At 41.4% G+C, this 19,700-nt stretch overlaps 1 protein-coding gene across 10 annotated transcripts in view; it reads right to left on the bottom strand.

Annotated features, from left to right (window-relative positions):
• NRF1 (nuclear respiratory factor 1) overlaps positions 1-19,700 on the bottom strand; it is a 92,500-nt gene that overhangs the window by 38,978 nt on the left and 33,822 nt on the right. For 8 of the 10 annotated variants that reach the window (XM_042467321.1, XM_042467329.1, XM_042467320.1 and 5 more), the window contains exons 4-6: positions 19,513-19,639; positions 18,502-18,642; positions 5,648-5,851 (exon numbers count right to left, since the gene is read on the bottom strand). In XM_042467321.1, coding sequence (XP_042323255.1) covers positions 5,648-5,851; positions 18,502-18,642; positions 19,513-19,639 — 472 coding nt within the window. The remainder of the gene's footprint in view (positions 1-5,647; positions 5,852-18,501; positions 18,643-19,512; positions 19,640-19,700) is intronic. The other 2 variants (XM_042467327.1, XM_042467328.1) reach the window with 1 other exon arrangement.

The following is a 19,700-nucleotide window of genomic DNA, read 5'->3' as shown; positions in this document are numbered from 1 at the left end:
GCTTTATTTATATAGTGCTGTGTACATACAAACAATAAAATAGATAAAGTAAACCTGCCCATGGTGGGCAATCTGAAAAATAATAGCATAATACAGACAGAATCATAGAACTGGAAGAGATCACAAGGGCCATCCAGTTCAATCCCATTCTGCCATGCAGGAACTCACAATCAAAGCATCCCCGACAGATGGCCATCCAGCCTCTGCTTAAAGACCTCTAAGGAAGGAGACTCCACCAAACTCTGAGTAAGTGTGTTCCACTGTCGAACAGCCCTTACTGTCAGGAGGTTCCTTCTAATGTTGAGCTGGAATCTCTTTTTCTGGAGCTTGCATCCACTGTTCTGGGTCCTAGTCTCTGGAGCAGCAGAAAACAAGCTTGCTCCCTCCTCAATATGACATCCCTTCAAGCATTTAAACAGGGCTATCATATCACCTCCTAACCTTCTCTTCTCCAGGCTAAACATACCCAGCTCCCTAAGTCGTTCCTCATAGGGTGTTTCCAGATGCTTCACCATTTTGGTCGCCCTCCTTTAGACACCTCCAGTTTCTCAACATCCTTTTTAAATTTTGGTGCCCAGAACTGGACATAATATTCCAGGTGGGGCCTGACCAGAGCAGAATACAGTGGCACTATTACTTCCCTTGATCTAGACCAGGGGTAGGCAACCTGCGGCCCGCGGGCCAGATGTGGCCTGGCGAGGCCTTGGGACCGGCCCCAGCCCGGTCCTGCCACCGATTGCCGCTGGGGCCTTTGGCGTCTCGCGCATGGGGCATGGTGAGGCAATTGTCTATAGAAGCCTCAGAAACATGCATTTATCTTAACATTTTTTAAAAAATCAGCCAATTTTTTCACATGTCCTCCATTTTTTATTTTAAAAGTGCCCTCCATTTGAAAATTTTGTCCTACATTTGTCCCGGTTTATTTATTTATTTAATTTTTTAAATTATTTAATAATAATAATAATAATATTTATTTATATACCGCTTTTCCAAATTAGATCAAAGCGGTGTACAGCAGGAAGTACAATACAAAGTCAAAATAAAACATAACAGGCCTCTCTTCCCCTCAAGATGGTGGTCAGAAGGAGGGCTTTTATTTATTATTTATTGTATGGCTTTGGCCCCCCAGTTGTCTGAGGGACAGCAACCCGGCCCCCGGCTCAAAAGGGTTGCCTACCCCTGATCTAGACACTATACTTCTATTGATGCAGCCTAAAATCATATTGGCTTTTTTTAGCTGCTGCATCACACTGTAGACCCATGTTCAATTTGTGGTCTACTTGGGCTCCCAGATCCCTTTCACACATATAACTCTTTTTCAGCCATCCTATATCTGTGCATTTCATTTTTCCGCCCTAAGTGCAATATCTTACATTTCTCCGTGTTGAAATTCATTTTGTTAGCTTTGGCCCAGCTTTCTAATCTATTAAGGTCATTTTGAATTTTGATTCTGCCCTCTGGGGTATTAGCTACTCCTCCTAATTTGGTGTCATATGCAAATTTGATAAGTATGCCCCCAATTCTGTCATCCAAGTCACTGATAAAGATGTTGAATAGCACTGAGCCCAAGCCAGAACCCTGTGGGACCCCACTGGTCACTTCTCTCCAGGATGAAAAGGAGCCATTGTTGAGCACAGATACATAATACAGAGGTACCCCGGGTTACGAAATTAATTCGTTCCGCCGCCGCTTTCGTAACCCGAAAAGCTTTCGCAAGCCGAAAACCCATAGGCGCTAATAGCGAAAGCCACGATGTGGTGCGAAAAAGCGCCGAAAAGCACCAAAAATTTCCTTCGTAACCCGAAATAACCTTCGTAACCCGGAACAGTTTTTTTAATTGATTTTTTTTCGTAACCCGGAAATTTCGTAAGGCGGCGCATTCGTATCCCGGGGTACCACTGTACATAACAATACAGGAAAGGGTAGATCCTGAAGATCTCAGAGCCTGGTCTGGCTCATACAACCATTCCACCACCATCTTAAGCACGTTTAGTGGGGACTTGAGAGGAGGCCATCTTGGTACCTGCCCCCAGACTATAGAACTTTCCCAGGGAATGGGCCAGAAAGGCCTTCTCTTTGTTGTCCTTCCATCTGCAGGCAAAAACCTTTTTATTCAGATAGGCTTTTAAAACAGAAAGTTTTAAAAGGGCATTCTCAACTTTTAAATTGTATTTTATTCTTTTATCAATGTTGGCTTGTTTTAATGCTGTAATAGTTTGTTGTGGAAGCCGTCTTGGGTTCTGGCCTGGGAGAAAGACAGCATATAAATAAAGTAAATAAAATAAATAATAATAAAAATAATAGTTTAGTTCTATTTTAATGCTCTCTTTTTGTATGTTTTTAATTGTATAGTTCTTTTGAATTGTAAGCAGCTTTGAATCCCAATTCTGGGGGGAAGTGGGACACAACAACAAGAAGGAGAAGAGTAAGAGTAAGAGAAAAATGGAACAGTAGAACAGAGTCATTATAAGTCAACTTGAAGACACATAACAACAACAAAAATTTAAAGCATTTATTCTATCAAAGCACATCCACTGACATTCAAGTGATGGACCCTCCAAAAATATTTGTGCATGAACCAATTGCCTTCTACCACGTATTAAATTCTCCCTGAGGATGGCAAGAGGGAAGACGCTCTCACAGCTTTTAGATTTATAACCATGTGAGTAAGGGATTCTAGCCTTCACTGGTAATTGTGAGAATAAAATCAGGAATACAGAAATTTTCTGAGATAAAAATGTGACTTTCTCAGTTTGAAGTTATGTAGAAGAGTACCTTTACAAACCTTCACCCAGAAAACACACACCAGAGGCAATTAATTGTGCAGATTACTTTGCTTGCCTAGAATACACAAAATTTTGGACTTAAAGTTTAGATAGCTAAAAGAATTCTAGCACGTCCATGAACATGGTCAGTTAAAAATGTCATTTCAAGTCAATTCCAGTTGTCTTCTTCCTTAGAGATTAGGCAGCTGTCTCTGAAAAACAGGACCTTTTGGGATGTGGCACCCCAACAATGGAAAGCTTTGCCACAAAAGATTCACTTGAAGCCCAGTTTGATGAATTTTAGGCACCAAACAAAGACTTTTTAACTGATTTTTAAAAAGTATGTACAAATTTTATTCCTTTCTGCTATCTTTGAGAGTGTTTTCATATTACCTGTATGGTTCATTATCTCATGAACTATCTTGAAACTTCACTGAATTACAAAGTAAGGTAGAATTTTGGAGGACAAAAAGATATTCTGCTTGGAGATATACTTTATACAGAATATATATATTTTCCACCTCTTCAAAAACAGCTCAGTCATGACCAATGGCCAGACCTGGACTATCAGTTTGCCCAAGAGTTTGCAGATAGGCTTTGTGATAGACTCAGAAGCCTGTAAACACACAAAACCTTTAGCAAGTTCCTGCTGAAGATCATCCCTTCAAAAACTATGTTTTGGGAGATTCAGTTTTGTAAGAACATCAGCATCCTAAGGGGAACATAAATCAGTTTTCTCCAAGCCAGGATCTTGCATGTTTTGGACTACAACTTCCAAAACAGCATAATTGTAGAGTTGGCTAGCTGGGGACAATGGGAATCATAGTTCAACATACACTGGAAGGCACTAAGTTGGGTGTGATAAACAATAATTTGCCAAATTAGCACAATGAACAAGTAACCAGTTATCTACAGCTTCTTGCCATGAGGAATAGATGTAGAAGTGTGGTTAAATGAATCACTGAACAAAATGTCAAATAGCCTCCCAAACAGAATTTAACTGGATCCTTCACTGTCCACATTTAGATAAGCAGTGAAAATAGCTCCCTTTCAGTAAACATGTTCAAGGTACATTTCCTCTAAATTGCTTTTCAGTCTTGTGTCATCTTACTGCCACTAGATTAATATTATTTTAGAATAATCAGAGCAAGTCATACTATCCATAAAACAAAATCCACATAGTGGCAATACAGACTGACTTCCTTATCTGGAATTCTGAAATCCAAAATACGTATTCCAAAATCCAAAATTGTCCACATGGGTGGCTGAGAGTGACATCTTTGCTTTCTGATGGTTGAATGTACACAAACATTGTTTCATGCACAAAATTATTAAAAATTATTGAGTTTGAAATACCTTCAGGATGTGTGTATAAGGTGTATACAAAACGTAAAACACATGTCCAAGATATTTCATTATGTATATGCAAATATTCTAAAATCTGGGGGGGGGGGGGACCCTGAAAACCCAAACACTTCTGGTCTCAAGCATTTTGAGTAAGGGAGACTCAATGTGTCCTTTTAATGAGACCAACTTAAAAAGCACCAATTTCTGTGCTGGTTTCTGAGACCTCCTCCTCGTTTCTTTGATCAGTGAGAGGTTACAAAAGTGAGCAGGGGAATTTGAAGTGAGGGGAGATGATTTGACCATAGCAGTCATATCAGCATACTGACATGGTAGATTTTTCCTTTCCTCAAACTGGGCTCATCAAGTATGAAGTTGCACCCTGAATGGCTCTGACGCTTGCTGAGAACAGGAACATAATAAAAAGCAATAAGTATTTCATCAGTCTTGTACCAACTGCACTGGCTTCCAATCGGTTTCTGAGCTCAATGCAAGGTTTTGATCTACAAGGCCCTAAACAGCTTGGGGTCTCCTCCCATATCAGCCTGTTCAAAACCTGGGATTCCCAGAAAGGCCCAGTTGTGTGTCCCACCACTCTGAGAGCCTAGGCTGGGCATTCTCTGCAGTGGCATCACAGCGATGGAGTGCCCTCCCGTGAGAAGTCAGGCAGGTTACATCCCTCTTGACCTTATAGTAGGACAGAATGACTGTATTTATTTCATAAATATGTCTTCAGAAATATTGATTTCATAATGCCTTCACACCCAAAACCCCAACAGTGGCTGCATCAGCTGTTTTAGCTGTGTATGGTTTTTTGAAGTACTTTTAAAGAAATGGTTTAGACTCTTTTAAAATGTTTTTTATGTATTTATATCCAATGTTTTAAAAATGTTTTTATTTGTTGTATGCTACTTCAGGAAGATGGACCAACAGATGACTGATACAGGTTGAGTCTCCTTTATCAAAAATGCTTGGGATCAGAAGAGTTTTGGAATTTTTCAGATTTTGGAATATGTTCCAAAATATTCTCTACTTCGCTGTAGAGCCAGGAGGGGTGTGCTCAGCCTTTTCCCCTGCTTGGCTTTGATGAAACTGGGAGGGGAACACTTGGCCCTCTTCACTCTTTAGTGGGAGGAGGGCCTAATCAGGTGTCACTCGATGCAGGCCACATTCCCTGCATCCCCTACGGACACCATTGGTGACTGGTTGTTCTGATGATCACTAGTATAAAAGCTGATTAAAAAGCACCTAAGTTCATGGAGGACAGATTGTTAATGGCTACAAAGCAATATGACCAAGAACATGACTTTTGCATTCAACAATAGCATGGCTCTGGAGCACAGCAGAAGGGCCAGTGCCCTCAATGCTTTTGCTTGGAAACTCCTGGAGCACCCAGTGGAGACAGAGAGCTGAGCCACACACATCAGAGGTAGGATGGCGTTTCTCTCATGCTCTTACCTGTTCCATACAATTTGTGACAACCACTTAACAAACTCCCCAAGATAGATCTATAAGCCAAGCCTCTCCAAATGCCATACCAAGGAAGAGCCCTTTGCAGAAGCAAGAGGGCACTCAACACACACCCTCTGCTTCTGCTCCTCGGTCCGGACGTCGCTTCGAACGTTGGCCCAGGGAATGTCTTCAGGCCACCACACGGGTTTGCAGCTCTCCTTTCCCCAGCCTGGCTTCCCACGACCCGTGGAGTACTTCAGCATTTCAGGGATGAATGCTCGCAACTGAGCCTGCATGGGGAAAAAAACTTTTAGAGGCAAAAGATCCACACCAGCAGCAAATGCTACAAAAAAGGCCTTGAGAACAGGGTGGGACCACCATGACAGGTCTAGGGGCCACATTATTATTATTATTATTATTGTTGTTGTTGTTGTTGTTATTATTATTATTATTATTATTATTATACTTTATTTATATAGTGCTGTAGATTTACACAGTGCTGTACATACAGACAATAAAATCAATAAAAATGAAACCTGTCAATGGCGTACATTTTACAAAATGCATATAAAACAATAGATAGTAACACAAGATAGAACTGGATAAAATAAGGAGACAACAGATTGAGAACATCAGAGATCAAATAAAATAAAATCTCAGATAACAATTAGATAAACAGTCGCACAATGCCTGGGAACGCTTCCCTGAACAATATAGTCTTCAACTCAGTTTTGAAACTGGTTAAAGAAGTGATGACCCTTGCTTGTCGTGGGGAAAGGGGGTTCCAGGAGTAAGGGGCAGCAAGTGAAAAGGGACGAATCTGGGACGGGGCAGTGGAGAGCCTGGGCTGGGACAGCAGACCTTGACTATCAGAACGGAGGGTACGAGTGGGAATGTGCCATACAGACTGTCAAGATGTGTCAAATAAGCAGACGAAATCAGACATGGGTAGAGGTCTGTGAAGTTTTCTACTTATCTCACTCCTGCCACCAAATATGAAGACCTCCTCCTGCTCCACTTCTGTGGTATCAAATGTGGGGACCTTCTACATGGTTCCTGCATGAGACTTCCCACCACCTGACATCATCACCCTTGAATAACTGCTGCCAGTTATTCATGTGTGAACTGAGCATTCCAGTAACCCTTATGTAGTATTCAGAGGGAGAGCTAGCATCGTGTGGTGGTTTGAGCATTGGACTAGGACTCTGGGAGACCAGTGTTCAAATCCCCACTCAGCCAAGAAAACCCACTGCATTGGACCTTGGTCGAATCACACACTCTCAGCCCCAGAAAACCACATGATAGGTCTGCCTTAGGGTTGCTGTCAGTTGTAAACAACTTGAAGGCACACAAGAACAACAACAACTAATCAAAAGGACAAGTATATAATAGAAAAAAGAATTTAGTAAACAAAAACTCAACCTACAGTTAAAAATTACTTACTTAAAATGTCTAAAATTTGATGGTAACTCTCTCTCTCTCATATATCTAACTGAACAACGAAATCGTAACTCACTTGAGTTTAACAAATCTCTAGCACTGATCCTGACCCACTCTCACCATATCTCTAATTTGTATTCCTACCTTTGAAACGCCTTCTGATTTACAGCCCTAAACAGTGGTCTTTTAAAAGTCCCGTCAAACATTCAGCCAATCACCAAACACCTTCATCTCACATTCTCACCTCTCACAACAGGTCCTTTCCTTATTACATATAGTATACACCACATCCATAACCATATTTTACTTCAATTTCTTTAGTAAACACACAATATCATTTTTAAAAGAAACATTAGTAATATCAGAAAGTCTACTTCTGGTTTTGAAAAACTTTTTTTTAATGTGCAGAAAAGCTCTGCTACCTGTGCAAAACGTGACCCTCGTTGCTGGAGGCTTGCAGGAAATGCAGTTCAGTTTTTGAGGCAGAAGCAGAAAAATGCAGCCCAGAGAGCCTGGAAAGTCTGAGAGCCACAAAAATAGCTTTGGGGGCCAGGTGTGGCCCCAAGGCCACTCTTTGCCGGTTCACTCTTGCAGTAGAGAGTCACAAGAACAACTCAGGATGGGAAGAATGGAGTCCAGAGCAGTTCTCCCTGCTTTGCCTTGTGATGGGACTTTAAAAGACCACCAGCTTCATCCCTTGCATGCGTTTCAAAAAAGTCAGAGTTTGAGTATTGTGAAATTGTAACAGAAAACTTTTCAGGATTTTGGGATTCTGCTTCATGTGGCTTAGATCATGCAGCTTTGTTGTTGTGTTCGCCGATGACCTAGCTTTAACTCTAGAAGATCCATTACAAAATTTGGAAATACTAAATAAATATCTGTTGGAATTTGACAAAAATTCAGATAAATAAAGAAAAAATGACAATAATAACCAAAAACATGACAAAAATGGAAGAAAAGAAAATGGTGGAGAGGACGGGCTTCTCTGTTAGTAAAAAAATAAAATACGTGGGGATTACATTAACAGAAAAAAAATCGGACTTATTCAAAAATAATTATGAGAAAATTTGGGGGGAAATCAAAGCTGATTGAATGAAATGGAAAGACCTGATACTGTCATTAAAAGGGAAAACTGCATCGATAAAAATGAATGTACTCCCCAAATTTTTATATTTATTTCAAACAATTCCTATAATTTACAGTGAGAAAGTTTTTAATGATTGGCAAAAGGAAATTTCAAGATATATTTGGGCGGGAAGAAAACCAAGAATTAAAATAAAAATATCACAAGATATTAAAGAAAGGGGAGGACTAGGAGTACCAAATTTAATAATAATAATAATAATAATAATAATAATAATAATATGCTTTACTTATATACCACTCTTCCGAGATGATCAGAGCGGTTTACAGCATCATTTAAAACATCACATCATAAAAACATCATCTCAGTACATATATCAATAAAAACCAATAAAATCCAACCTCATTAAAATAAGCAAACAATAGACAGGCAAGGAATCTATCAATTATGATTAGCTACTCTTATCAGGGGAGACAGACTCTATAAGGAAATGCTAACCGGAAGAGGTAAGTCTTTAAAGCCTTTTTAAAGGCAGCCAGTGTGGGGATCATGCGAAGCTCTTCTGGAAGTTTATTCCAGTGCATTGGTGCAACTGATGAAAATGCTCTCTGGTGAGTTGCTGCTAGTCTCACCTTAGAGTGTACTAATAAATTCTTTCCTGATGTTCTGAGAGTGCGGGGCGGACTATATGGGGAGAGGCGCTCCTGCAAATAACTCGGGCCCAAGCCATGTAGGGTTTTATAGGTAATAACCAACACTTTGTATTGAGCCCGGAAGCTAATAGGCAGCCAGTGTAAAGATTTTAATACCAGTGTTATATGGTCTGACCTGGAAGTTCCAGCGACCAGTCTGGCTGCAGCGTTTTGAACTAGCTGAAGCTTCCAAACCTGGTACAAAGGTAGCCCCATGTAGAGCGCATTACAGAAGTCCAAATGAGAGGTTACCAGTGCATGTACTACGGTTTCAAGGTCCTTTCAGTCCAGGCAGGGACGCAGTTGGCGTATCAGCCGAAGCTGGTACCAAGCACTCCTGGCCATCGCATCCACTTGAGATGATAACTGCAGAGATGGATCCAGGAGTACTCCCAAACTGCGGACTTTGTCCTTTAGGGGAAATGTGACCCCATCCAGGACTGGATGACAAATTTCCCTGCCTGGGCCTGGGGTACCTATCACAAGTACCTCTGTTTTCTCCGGATTCAACTTGAGTTTGTTTTCCCTCATCCATCTCATTACTGACTCCAGGCAGGCATTCAAAGGAGAGATGCCATTCTTAGTCACTGTATCAGTCGGAGACATGGAGAGATAGATCTGGGTGTCATCAGCGTACTGATAACACCACGCTCCATGTCTCCGGATGATCTGTCCCAGCGGCTGCATGTAAATATTAAATAGCATGGGGGATAGAATGGCGCCTTGGGGAACGCCAGATGTCAACTCCCTTTTACGAGAGCAGCTGTCCCCCAGCCTCACCATCTGGAATCTTCCCGAGAGATAGGATTGGAACCACTGAAGCACAGTGCCCCCAATACCTAACGCTCTCAGGAGTTCCAGAAGGATACCATGGTCTATGGTATCGAAGGCTGCTGAGATGTCCAAGAACACCAGCAGGGTCACACTTCCCCTGTCGATGCCCAGATGAAGATCATCGACTAAGGCGACCATGGCAGTCTCAACTCCGTATCCCGCCCTAAAGTCAGTTTGAAATGGGTCTAGATAATCGGTTTCATCCAAGACAGCTTGGAGCTGAAAGGCGACTGTCCTCTCGATCACCTTGACCAAGAATGGTAATAACGAGACCGGTCTATAATTACACATCTGCAGGGGATCAAGGGAGGGTTTCTTTAAAAGAGGTTTGACTATTGCCTGTTTCAAGGCCGCTGGAAATATCCCCTCCTGAAGAGATGCATTAACTATACGATGTAATGAAGATTTTATAGCATCTCCTACCTGAACGGTCAACCAGGAAATGCAAGAATCAAGAGAACATGTCATCCTTTTCACGCTACCAAGGAGCTTGTCCATGTCCTCGGTATTTACAAACTCAAAGCGATCTAGAATAACCCTGTTCCCAGAGTCACTGGACACCTCTGTTATAGGTTCTGTCAGAAAACTAGCGTCAAGATCCGCCCTTATCTGAGAGATTTTATCGGCAAAGAAGTCGTTGAAAGCATCACAGCAGGCTATAGTTGGTTCTAATAAGGGGTTCAGGGCAGTCGGTAGTTGTGTTAATTCCCTGACCACCCTAAACAGCTCTGCTGGATGAGACTCTGCCGATGCAATCCGTGCAGCACTGAACGAGTTCCGTGCTGCATCGATTGCCACTCCGCAGGAACGTAACATGTTCTCAAGGAGTATCTTGTCAGATAAGCGCTGATGTTTCCGCCAGTAGCGCTCTAGTCGTTGCATAGTCCGCTTCATCTGGCGTAGCTCTAATGTATACCATGGTTTTTTATTTGGAGCGGGCTGGTAAGGACGCTCGGGAGCGATACTGTCTATCACCCCTGTAAGATTCTCGTTCCAATTATTAACCAGGGTCTCAACAGGATCGCCATCGTTCCCAAACATAATCCCCTCTAGGGCGTCTTGGAACCTTTTGGGTTCCATCAGCCTTCGAGGGCGGGCCAATCTAATAGGCCCACCACCCCCGAGGGGTTTTTGAGTTGTGGCATTCAATCCAATCTTGACCAAGAAATGATCCGTCCATGACAGGGGAGAGATGTCATTTACTTTAACCCACGGATGTTCTTGGTCCGTACTGAAAACTACATCGAGTGTGTTACCAGCACTATGTGTTGGACCCTGCACCAAGTGGGACAGGCCCATGGCCGTCATGGAAGCCATGAACTCCCGAGTTGCACCTGTTAGAACTTGTGAGCCGGCCTCAAAGGGGATGTTGAGGTCCCCCAGGACAAGAAGCCTGGGGGGCTCCAACACCAGCTCCGAGACCAGCTGTGTCAGCTCGGCCAGGGAATCTGTTAGGCCACGGGGTGGACGGTAGACCAACAGGATCCCCAGACTGTCCTTGGCCTTTAGGGTCAGGTAAATGCACTCGATGTGTCTCAGTTTCAGAACCGGGTTCCTGGTCAAGGTGATATGGCTTTTATGGATTACTGCCATGCCTCTCCCTCGCCCACTTTAAAGTTGTATTATAGAGCAGCATGTTTAGTATGGATTCAAGATTGGATTACGTTAGAAAATACAAATTTATTAAACTTGGAAGGGGAAGGATTAAGATTTGGATGGCACACCTATTTATAGTTTGAAAAAGGAAAAGTAAATGAAGATTTCAATAACCACTTTATTAGGAGATCCCTACTAAAAGTGTGGAAGATGTACAAAGAAAGATGGTCACCAAAAACACCGACTTGGATTTTTCCGCATGAGGCTATGTATAGTAAAAAAAAATTATGAAAAATATATGGATAAAAGTTGGTGATCTAATTAAATACCAGGAAGATCAAATTCAAATTCTAACATGAGAAGTATTGGAAGAAAAAGGCTTTAAGGGCCATTGGTTATTATTTGGACAATTAAGAGAAAAATTAAAAATGAAAATGAAAAAAAAATGGAATAAAAAGAAATTTATCAGAATTAGAAAAGATTTTAGTAAAGGAAAAACATCAAACCCCTTCAAAAATATACAAAATATTATTAAAATGGGATACAGAAGAAGAATTTATTAAGGAGACCATGATTCAATGGGCAAAAAATATTGGCCTTAATATAGATATAGATAGTGGGAGAAGGTTTGGAAAAATACAAGTAAAATTTCACTGGTGCAAAATATAAGAGAAAATATTTTAAAAACGCATTATAGATGGCATCTGTCACCAGCAAAATTATCAAAAATGTATAGAAAAATGAGCCCAAGCTGCTGGAAATGTCAGAATGAAATTGGATCCTTTTATCACCAGTGCTGGACTTGTAAAAAAGCATTGGAGATTAATACATGTAGAGATTGGGAAAAAAATTGAATGTAAAATTAAATATGACCCCAGAATTGTACTTATTACCCATGACAGAAAATGATACAAATATAAATAAATCAAAAGAAATACTGTTATTTTATATGATAATAGCTGCAATATGCTAAAACGTGGAAAAACCCCTCTATCCCAACACTGCAAGATTGGTTCATAAAATTATTAGAATTGTCTAATTTAGATAAACTGACATGTCTTTTGAAGGTTAATAAAATGGACCTTTTTGTACAAAGCTGGGAACAGATCATAGAATCATAGAGTTGGAAGAGCCACAAGGGCCATCCAGTCCAACCCCCTTCTTCTGCCATGCAGGAAATCCAAATCAAAGCATCCCCAGCAGATGGCCATCTAGCCTCTGCTTAAAGACCTCCAAGGAAGGAGACTCCACTACACTCCGAGGAAAGAGTGTGTTCCACTGTCGAACAGCCCTTACTGTCAGGAAGTTCCTCCTAATGTTGAGGTGGAATCTTCTTTTCCTGTAGTTTGCATCCATTGTTATGGGTCCTAGTCTCTGGAGCAGCAGAAAACAAGCTTGCTCCCTCCTCAGTATGACAACCCCTCAAATATTTAAACAGGGCTATCATATCACCTCTTAACCTTCTCTTCTCCAGGCTAAACATCCCCAGCTGCCTGAGTCGTTCCTCATAGGGCAAGGTTTCCAGACCTTTCACCATTTTAGTCGCCCTCCTGATAAGATATATAAGCAATGAATACGGAGAAATCATGTGTTGGGGATTTAAAGATTGACTGAATATGTTTAGATAAGTTAAAGTAGTTAGTACATTTATAGGATCAATTTATTACAAGTATTAATATTTAACAATAGATTTAAGTGACTTAAGTGAGGATCTTTGATTTTTGTAATTAATTATTGAGGTAAGTGTGACATTATTTAGGAAGCATAAAGATATTATAGGATTCTCTTGGATGGAGGAAGCTTCTTTTCTTTGTTCTGTATCTTTCTTTTTTCTTATTATACTAGATACTAGATAACAATTACTTGTTTGTATTAAGCTTGTGAATTTAAGTCAAAGGCTTTCATGGCCGGCATCTATAGTTTTTTGTGGGTTTTTCGGGCTATGTGGCCATGTTCTGGAAGAGTTTCTTCCTGACATTTCACCAGCATCTATGGCTGAGAACTTCAGAGAATGCTTGCCTGGAAAAAATTGGATCTATATATACTGTGTGAGCCTGAGAATGCAGGCTGGGCATAAAATACTGTTTGAAAACACTGAAGTTCTGGACCATGACAACCACTGCCATGTCAGGATGCACAGGGAAGCCATTGAAATCCACAAACACCTGGACAATTTCAACCGGAAAGAAGAAACCCTTAAAGTGAACAAAATGTGGCTACCAGTCCTGAGGCATAGCAAAATAAGGACTCAGCAAATGCAAATGAGAAACCATTCAGAGTCAGGGGCTTTCCCAGCAGATAACTGATCACCAATTAGCAGATATTAATACTCTTTTGCATTAGCCTCCCAGGCTGAGGCCTGCCATCAGCACAAAACAATACACATAAATCACTCCTGGATTCCCAGGCTCATACAGGATAAATAGACCCACTTTTTCCAGGCAAGCATTCTCTGAAGATGCCAGCTACAGATGCTGGCAACACGTCAGGAAGAAACTCTTCCAGAACATGGCCACATAGCCCAAAAAACCCATTAAAAACGTGTGAATTTTATTTGTAACCTGCTTTGTATTTCGATTTAAAAAAAAGAAATCATAACAGAAAGCTTTTAAGGATTGTGGGATTCTGCTTTGTTTTTGTGTGCCTTCATGTTGTTTCTGACTTATGGCAAAAGCTAAGGTGAACCATGGAGTTTTCTTGGAAGGATTTATCCAGAGGTTTGTCATTGTCTTTCCCTGAGGCTGAGAGCATGTGACTTACCCAAGGTCACCCCGTGGGTTTTATGCCGAGAATCGAACCCTGATTTCCAGAACTGTAATCCAATGCTCAAACAATTGTACCACACTGGAAGTTTACTGTGCCTTAATAACTGCTTGAACTGCAAACCATAAAAAGTGGCCCTACTTTTTACAACAGTAGTAACCTAATTTCTGAACCTCAGGTCACCACTTAAAGAAAAAGGGCAGGTCTAGCCTTTCTCTTTGAATCTCTTGCCTGGCCATGGAAACCCACAAGTCACATCTCTCAGCTTCAATGGGAGACAAAGACAAACCCCACAAGAGGTTTGCCTTAGGGTCGCCATAAATGAGAAACAACTTGAAGGCACACAACAACTGACACTGTCTGTTATCAGAGGTGCCATTTCACTTGGCATAATTCATTTGTATATTGAATATCTTCGCATAGGAATTATGTCTTTCTTTAGTGACTGTATAAAAGTAACTGCAGCCTCAGAACCAGCCTAGCCCTGAGCTTTAGAAAGTAACCTTTTAGGAGAATAACACTAAGATATGCCCCTCAAATAAACAAAAAAGTCCAAAACAGAAGCTTTTCCAGGCTCTGTCCCACCCAACCATAGACATGAGATAAAGGATGAGCTGTTTTTCTAGGCTGCATCCACACTGGAGAAATAACTCGGCTTGGCCCCGCTTTAAGTGCCCTGACTCAAGGCTATGGAATTCTGGGAGTTTGTTGTGGGGTCCAGAGCAGCCCAAGGGATGTTTTGCTTGTCTCAAGGGTAAACGCAGAAGCTATGCAAAGAGAGCTATAGAATCACCTAGTGACTGGGCATAAATAATTTCACAAGATCGACAGCACAGATTACTTTCTAAAAAAGCAATCAGGGGCAACAAGATGGCAGATGGCGCATGTATATGGAAAGGTGCGCATTTAATCAGGCCTGTGCAAGGATCCAGCCACATCTACCAGACATGTAAAAGCTAAGATCTGTTTACAATGTATGCCATAAAAACACAAAAAGGGAGATTCAAATCATGTTGGTCACTAAAAGCCATTCAAATGCTTCTTTGAAGTGAGTATGTTTAATTTACATGTTTTTATTCTAAAAGGATGTTTGCATTTTGCTGAACGAGAGGCCAAGCTTGCAAGACATGCGGCTGGGTTAAGGGAGTGTCATGTAAGGAAGCGGGCCATGGCTCAAGAGACAGTCAGGTGTTTGTTTGGTGGCTGCTTCAGAGCTGTTTATATCTCCATCCAGTTGAAGACCAGTCTCTTCTGGCAGGCTTATCCAGATGATTTTTAAATGATGAATTTTAAATGTGGATTGTTTTAGAATTTGTATGTCTTATTTGTCCTTTTAAACTGTTGCTTGTTTTAATGAATGTGTTTTAATTTATGTTGTACATTGTTTATTTGTTGTTGTTCCCTATCTCAATCCATGGGGAAATGTGGGTAAGAAATAAATATTATTGTTATTAGTAGTAGTAGTAGCAGCTGTGGTTTGAAGAAATCTAATTTTCTAAGCGTTGTCAGATTCTGGTGAACACACTAGAGTTCAAAACAGCTTGCGTGTGAAAGGATACCACTGAAAGGAAACTGCTGTATTAAGACTTGCTGTCAAATTTAACCTGCAAGTCCTGTTGCAACAGGAAGAAATGGCTTCCTTTGAATCCTGGCAATTTTTCATCCATGAAATTACCAACTGCATCTTCCTCTCTTAACTGAACACACAATTAAGAATTATTTTTCCAGGCCTCCTTTCCAGTCCTAGATTCTAAGTCAGAGGTGAGCATGATGCGGCCCCTGGGCTGCAGGTGGACCCTAGAGCCACCCTACTCCTCATCAAAGTTTATTTTTCTTTTAAAATTGTGTGATTTTCAGGTAATTTTTGCCACAAACCCACAAAGAAATCCCACCAAAACATGAGAAACAAGAAAATACCCCAGTCCCCACAGCATCCTAGAGCCCCATTGTTTGTTGTTGTTACTATGTGCCTTCAAGTCATATTTTACTTATGCCACCCTAAGGCAAACTTATCACTGGGGAGACCATCAAATGTCTCACTCTGCTCCAGCCCCTCTCATTATCAGCCTCACAGGAAGAGCTACTGTCATCTCCTCAGATTCTCTTGCATCCAAAAGCCTGAGCCAAAGATAGCTAGTCATGCGCAGACACTTGAGTGTGAGAATGGCCCAAAGGCACCTCCAGTCTCAGTTTCACCTGCTCTTCCATTGTTGTCCAAAGCCCCACTGAGGATAGGTTTCATAGCTCCCAGGGCCTCACAGACACAGTGCGACACACACATCCATCAATCATGGTAAGGAAATTCACCATTACATGGGAAGCTGTGTTCTGCCTCTGGAAATTTACTTGCTGACGTAGTCTGAAGTTCTAAAACTCTACTACCCTTGCAATAGTCCCACCTACAGTAGAGCCATTGAACCAATTGTGTTTACTTACGTTTTGACCCACCACTTAACAACTGATTCAATGGGTCTAAGTAGTAACACAATATATTCATAGTCTAATCTAATACAAGCTCATCAACATAACACAAGCTTGAAGCTTTGTTCCTTGGCAACTGGTTTTAAAACTTAGCCAAATGCATTTTTGCTCATGTCTATATTTTTAGGGACCGTGTACCAGAGAAATACCGAGAGAAAGGCATGACATAAATAACAGAACAGAAAATGAAATAAAAACTGGTGTGTATGAGGGTGTATAACTAACCAAACGGACTCTCCTGATTCATAAGGGAAATACAGAATCATAGAATCACAGAGTTGGAAGGAACCTCCCGAGGCATCAAATGCCCTACAATGCCAGAATACACAGCTAAAGCACTCCTGTGAAATGGCCATCCAACATCAGTTTAAAAATCTCCAACGAAGGAGAATCCACCAGCTTCCAGAACAGTCTGTTCTACTGTCGAAAAGCATGCATCCTTCAAAAATTACTGGTATGTCATGAGCCTAGACCACATGAAACCTGGCTTGCTCACTATCAGTGAGCAAGATCCTACTGTACATTTAAGAAAAACAAAAAACAGTGTGCCTCTACTTACTGGCATGGGAGGAAGGAAGGAGGAAAGGGATTCATGCACACATCACAACTGAGCCAATTATCATCTATAAAAGGCAAATAACTCCCCTGGTGCTGAAAACATAGCTTGCCCTGCTGTGACCCGTTGCATCATGTCTTCTGGACACCATCTCAGTCTATACTCTACAGCAGAAATTCTGTGCCATCAGGGGAGCAACTTCCCTTCAGTGGCAAACAAGACTAGAAAAACTGTCCAGGAAGAATTCCACCTAAAATCATGATCCATTTCCTCTCCCAATCTACTCTTTCTTGTCCTTTAGAATTCTTCACAAAGATGGCCTCAATGTGTCCCTCCCACAATGCTTTGCTCCTCTGATTCCCTCATGGTCTTTTGTACAACTCTGTTTATACTCTCTCGCTGCTCTTTACAAATGGAGCATATGCTCAAAACATATATATGAGGATAAGCAAATATGAGGGGGGTTGGGGCACACTGGCCCTTTATGTGAAGATGGGGGGCTGCACCAACCACAAAAAATACAGGTATTTGTCCCCAAAAGCCTCCCAACAGCCCCAGGTAGGAAAAGAGACAATGTCACCAATTTGGTCTTCTATGGATCATTTTAGATCCAGGGGAAGACTTCTTTTTCCAAGAGGAAGAGACCTGGAAGTTTGCTTCTAGATTACTTCCAGCTGAAAAAAGGGGTGCATGCTGGAAGGGGAAGGGGAAGTCTAAAAAAAAAATGAAGGCCAAATACCTCTGTTTTTCGAAGCCAAAAGTGGGCTTCCACTCAGTCCCAGAGTTTTGTTTTTGGTATGCAATGATGGGTCCCAAGGTCAAAAACTGGTTTTCAGACCTGTTACAGCTCCCTTTCACCACATAAATGGTCAGATCCCATTAACACATTCAGCCAGAATCACATACACCAGGAAGAGTTTTACTGGAGCCCCTGCGGATGCTATGCTAGATCGGGGTGGGCAACTGCACAAGGAGTAGGGACCAGTTATAGCATAGCATCCCCAGGGGCTCCAGTAAAACTCTTCCTAATGATGACATTTTTTATTCTGTCACTACAAATGGTAAGAATTATAGCTGGAGTTTCCAATTTAGACAGTTTGAACTCTGCCCCTGCATTACCTTCATGGGCTTCCTGAGCAGATAGTTTTTCAGATGCACTGCTCATGCTACAGCAGGGGATATAGGGTAGAGGCCCTGATAAAAACAGGCCGCACTATTCAGTAAAGCCAGTTAAGATCTTCAGCATTAAAATCATCACAAGTTATTCTCCCACACTTTGTGAAAAAGGAAGCAACCATAGGAACATCTTTCTTAGAATCACTTAGCAAAGTTGCAATGATTCCTCCTAGAGAGAAAGAATTAAATGTCTCTCCAAGGACTTGTTTAAATAAGACAAAGATTCTGCACTGGAATAATCAACAGGCCAGAGACACCCTGAAGCCTCCTCTTTGCTGTCTCCCTGCCCCAAAGCTTCCACCTTTTCTCTCTGCTTACTTGGGTCATCTTGTCTACAGAGACCGGAATCCCGTCGATGGTTAGAGGTGGCAACTCAGAGTTAACCTCTTGCGGCGCAGGTGCATGTTCCAATAATGCTGACTCTAGGTCTTCCAGGATCATGCTCTTGTACTTACGCACCTGTGGGGAATCAGAAAGGCTCAGGTAAACAAGGCACAGAGCAACAGGAGAGAAGAGATGCTAAGGAACTGTTGGGGGGGGGGGGGTTGATCCACTGAGCAGAACAAGCAAACAACACCACAGCTGGCAGATAAAAATACCCACTGGCCCCAAAGCCCTGACACTAGAAGCGCACATCAAATGAGATGATGAAACCATAGGCAATGCGAGCAAGAGGAGCACATCAAGGTTTTCTAGAGAAGTTTGGAAACATGGAAGGACTCTAGATTTATCAGACGGCTTTTTCAAAACAGGCTGGAATCACCACAAGTCAGTCCACCTCAATCTTCTGCATCCTTTTACAGCAAACACTGGTGCACTGGTATACCAGTGTATTGGTGGTATCAGCCCCTATGAAGCTCTTAATTATACCATATTTCTTTTTCTTTTTAAACTAGGAAATTCACCCAGCATTGTCAGGGTCAGGACTACAATTTGATGAAATAAATGTATGAGTGCTAGCAACCATAACTCTTTAAAAGATAGGTAGAATGATAGATAGATAGATAGATAGATAGATAGATAGATAGATAAGTAGGCAGATATTTTTAAAAATACAAAAACATTCAGGACATCAACCTATATCTAAAAACTGTTTGATAAAAATTGGTTTGAAAATGAGCATTCTAAGCCATAAAATATAGAAATCTGAAGTGTTTGTTTAGGAGATACTCAAAGACAATGATGCATCAAGCCCAAAATCTAACTGTGGTCTTAGTTTTGGTCTCATCTGAATGTATGTCATCATCCTTTTGCAATTTCAGACACAACAGTTCCAAGTCCAGGCTGGGGTGGGATACTGTTACAGCAAGCTCATCACAAACACCTTACCACATTCTCTAGTGGTGCTGCACCAAATACTTTAAAGACAGGGTTGGGCTTGGAGGGGGAGATGCACAGAACGATGGCCTGCTGTCCGACGCGGGTGGTGTATTCATCCAGCGTGGCACGCAACTTCCTGGGGGCAAAAGGAAACAGAAAATTATCATTTTAAAAAATGATAATAGTAGCTCATTACA

The sequence above is a fragment of the Sceloporus undulatus genome, chromosome 5, assembly GCF_019175285.1.
Source record: "Sceloporus undulatus isolate JIND9_A2432 ecotype Alabama chromosome 5, SceUnd_v1.1, whole genome shotgun sequence".
Lineage (NCBI taxonomy): Eukaryota > Metazoa > Chordata > Lepidosauria > Squamata > Phrynosomatidae > Sceloporus > Sceloporus undulatus.
Note: the sequence above shows the minus strand (reverse complement) of the source record. Positions and strands in the feature narration are given on the sequence as shown.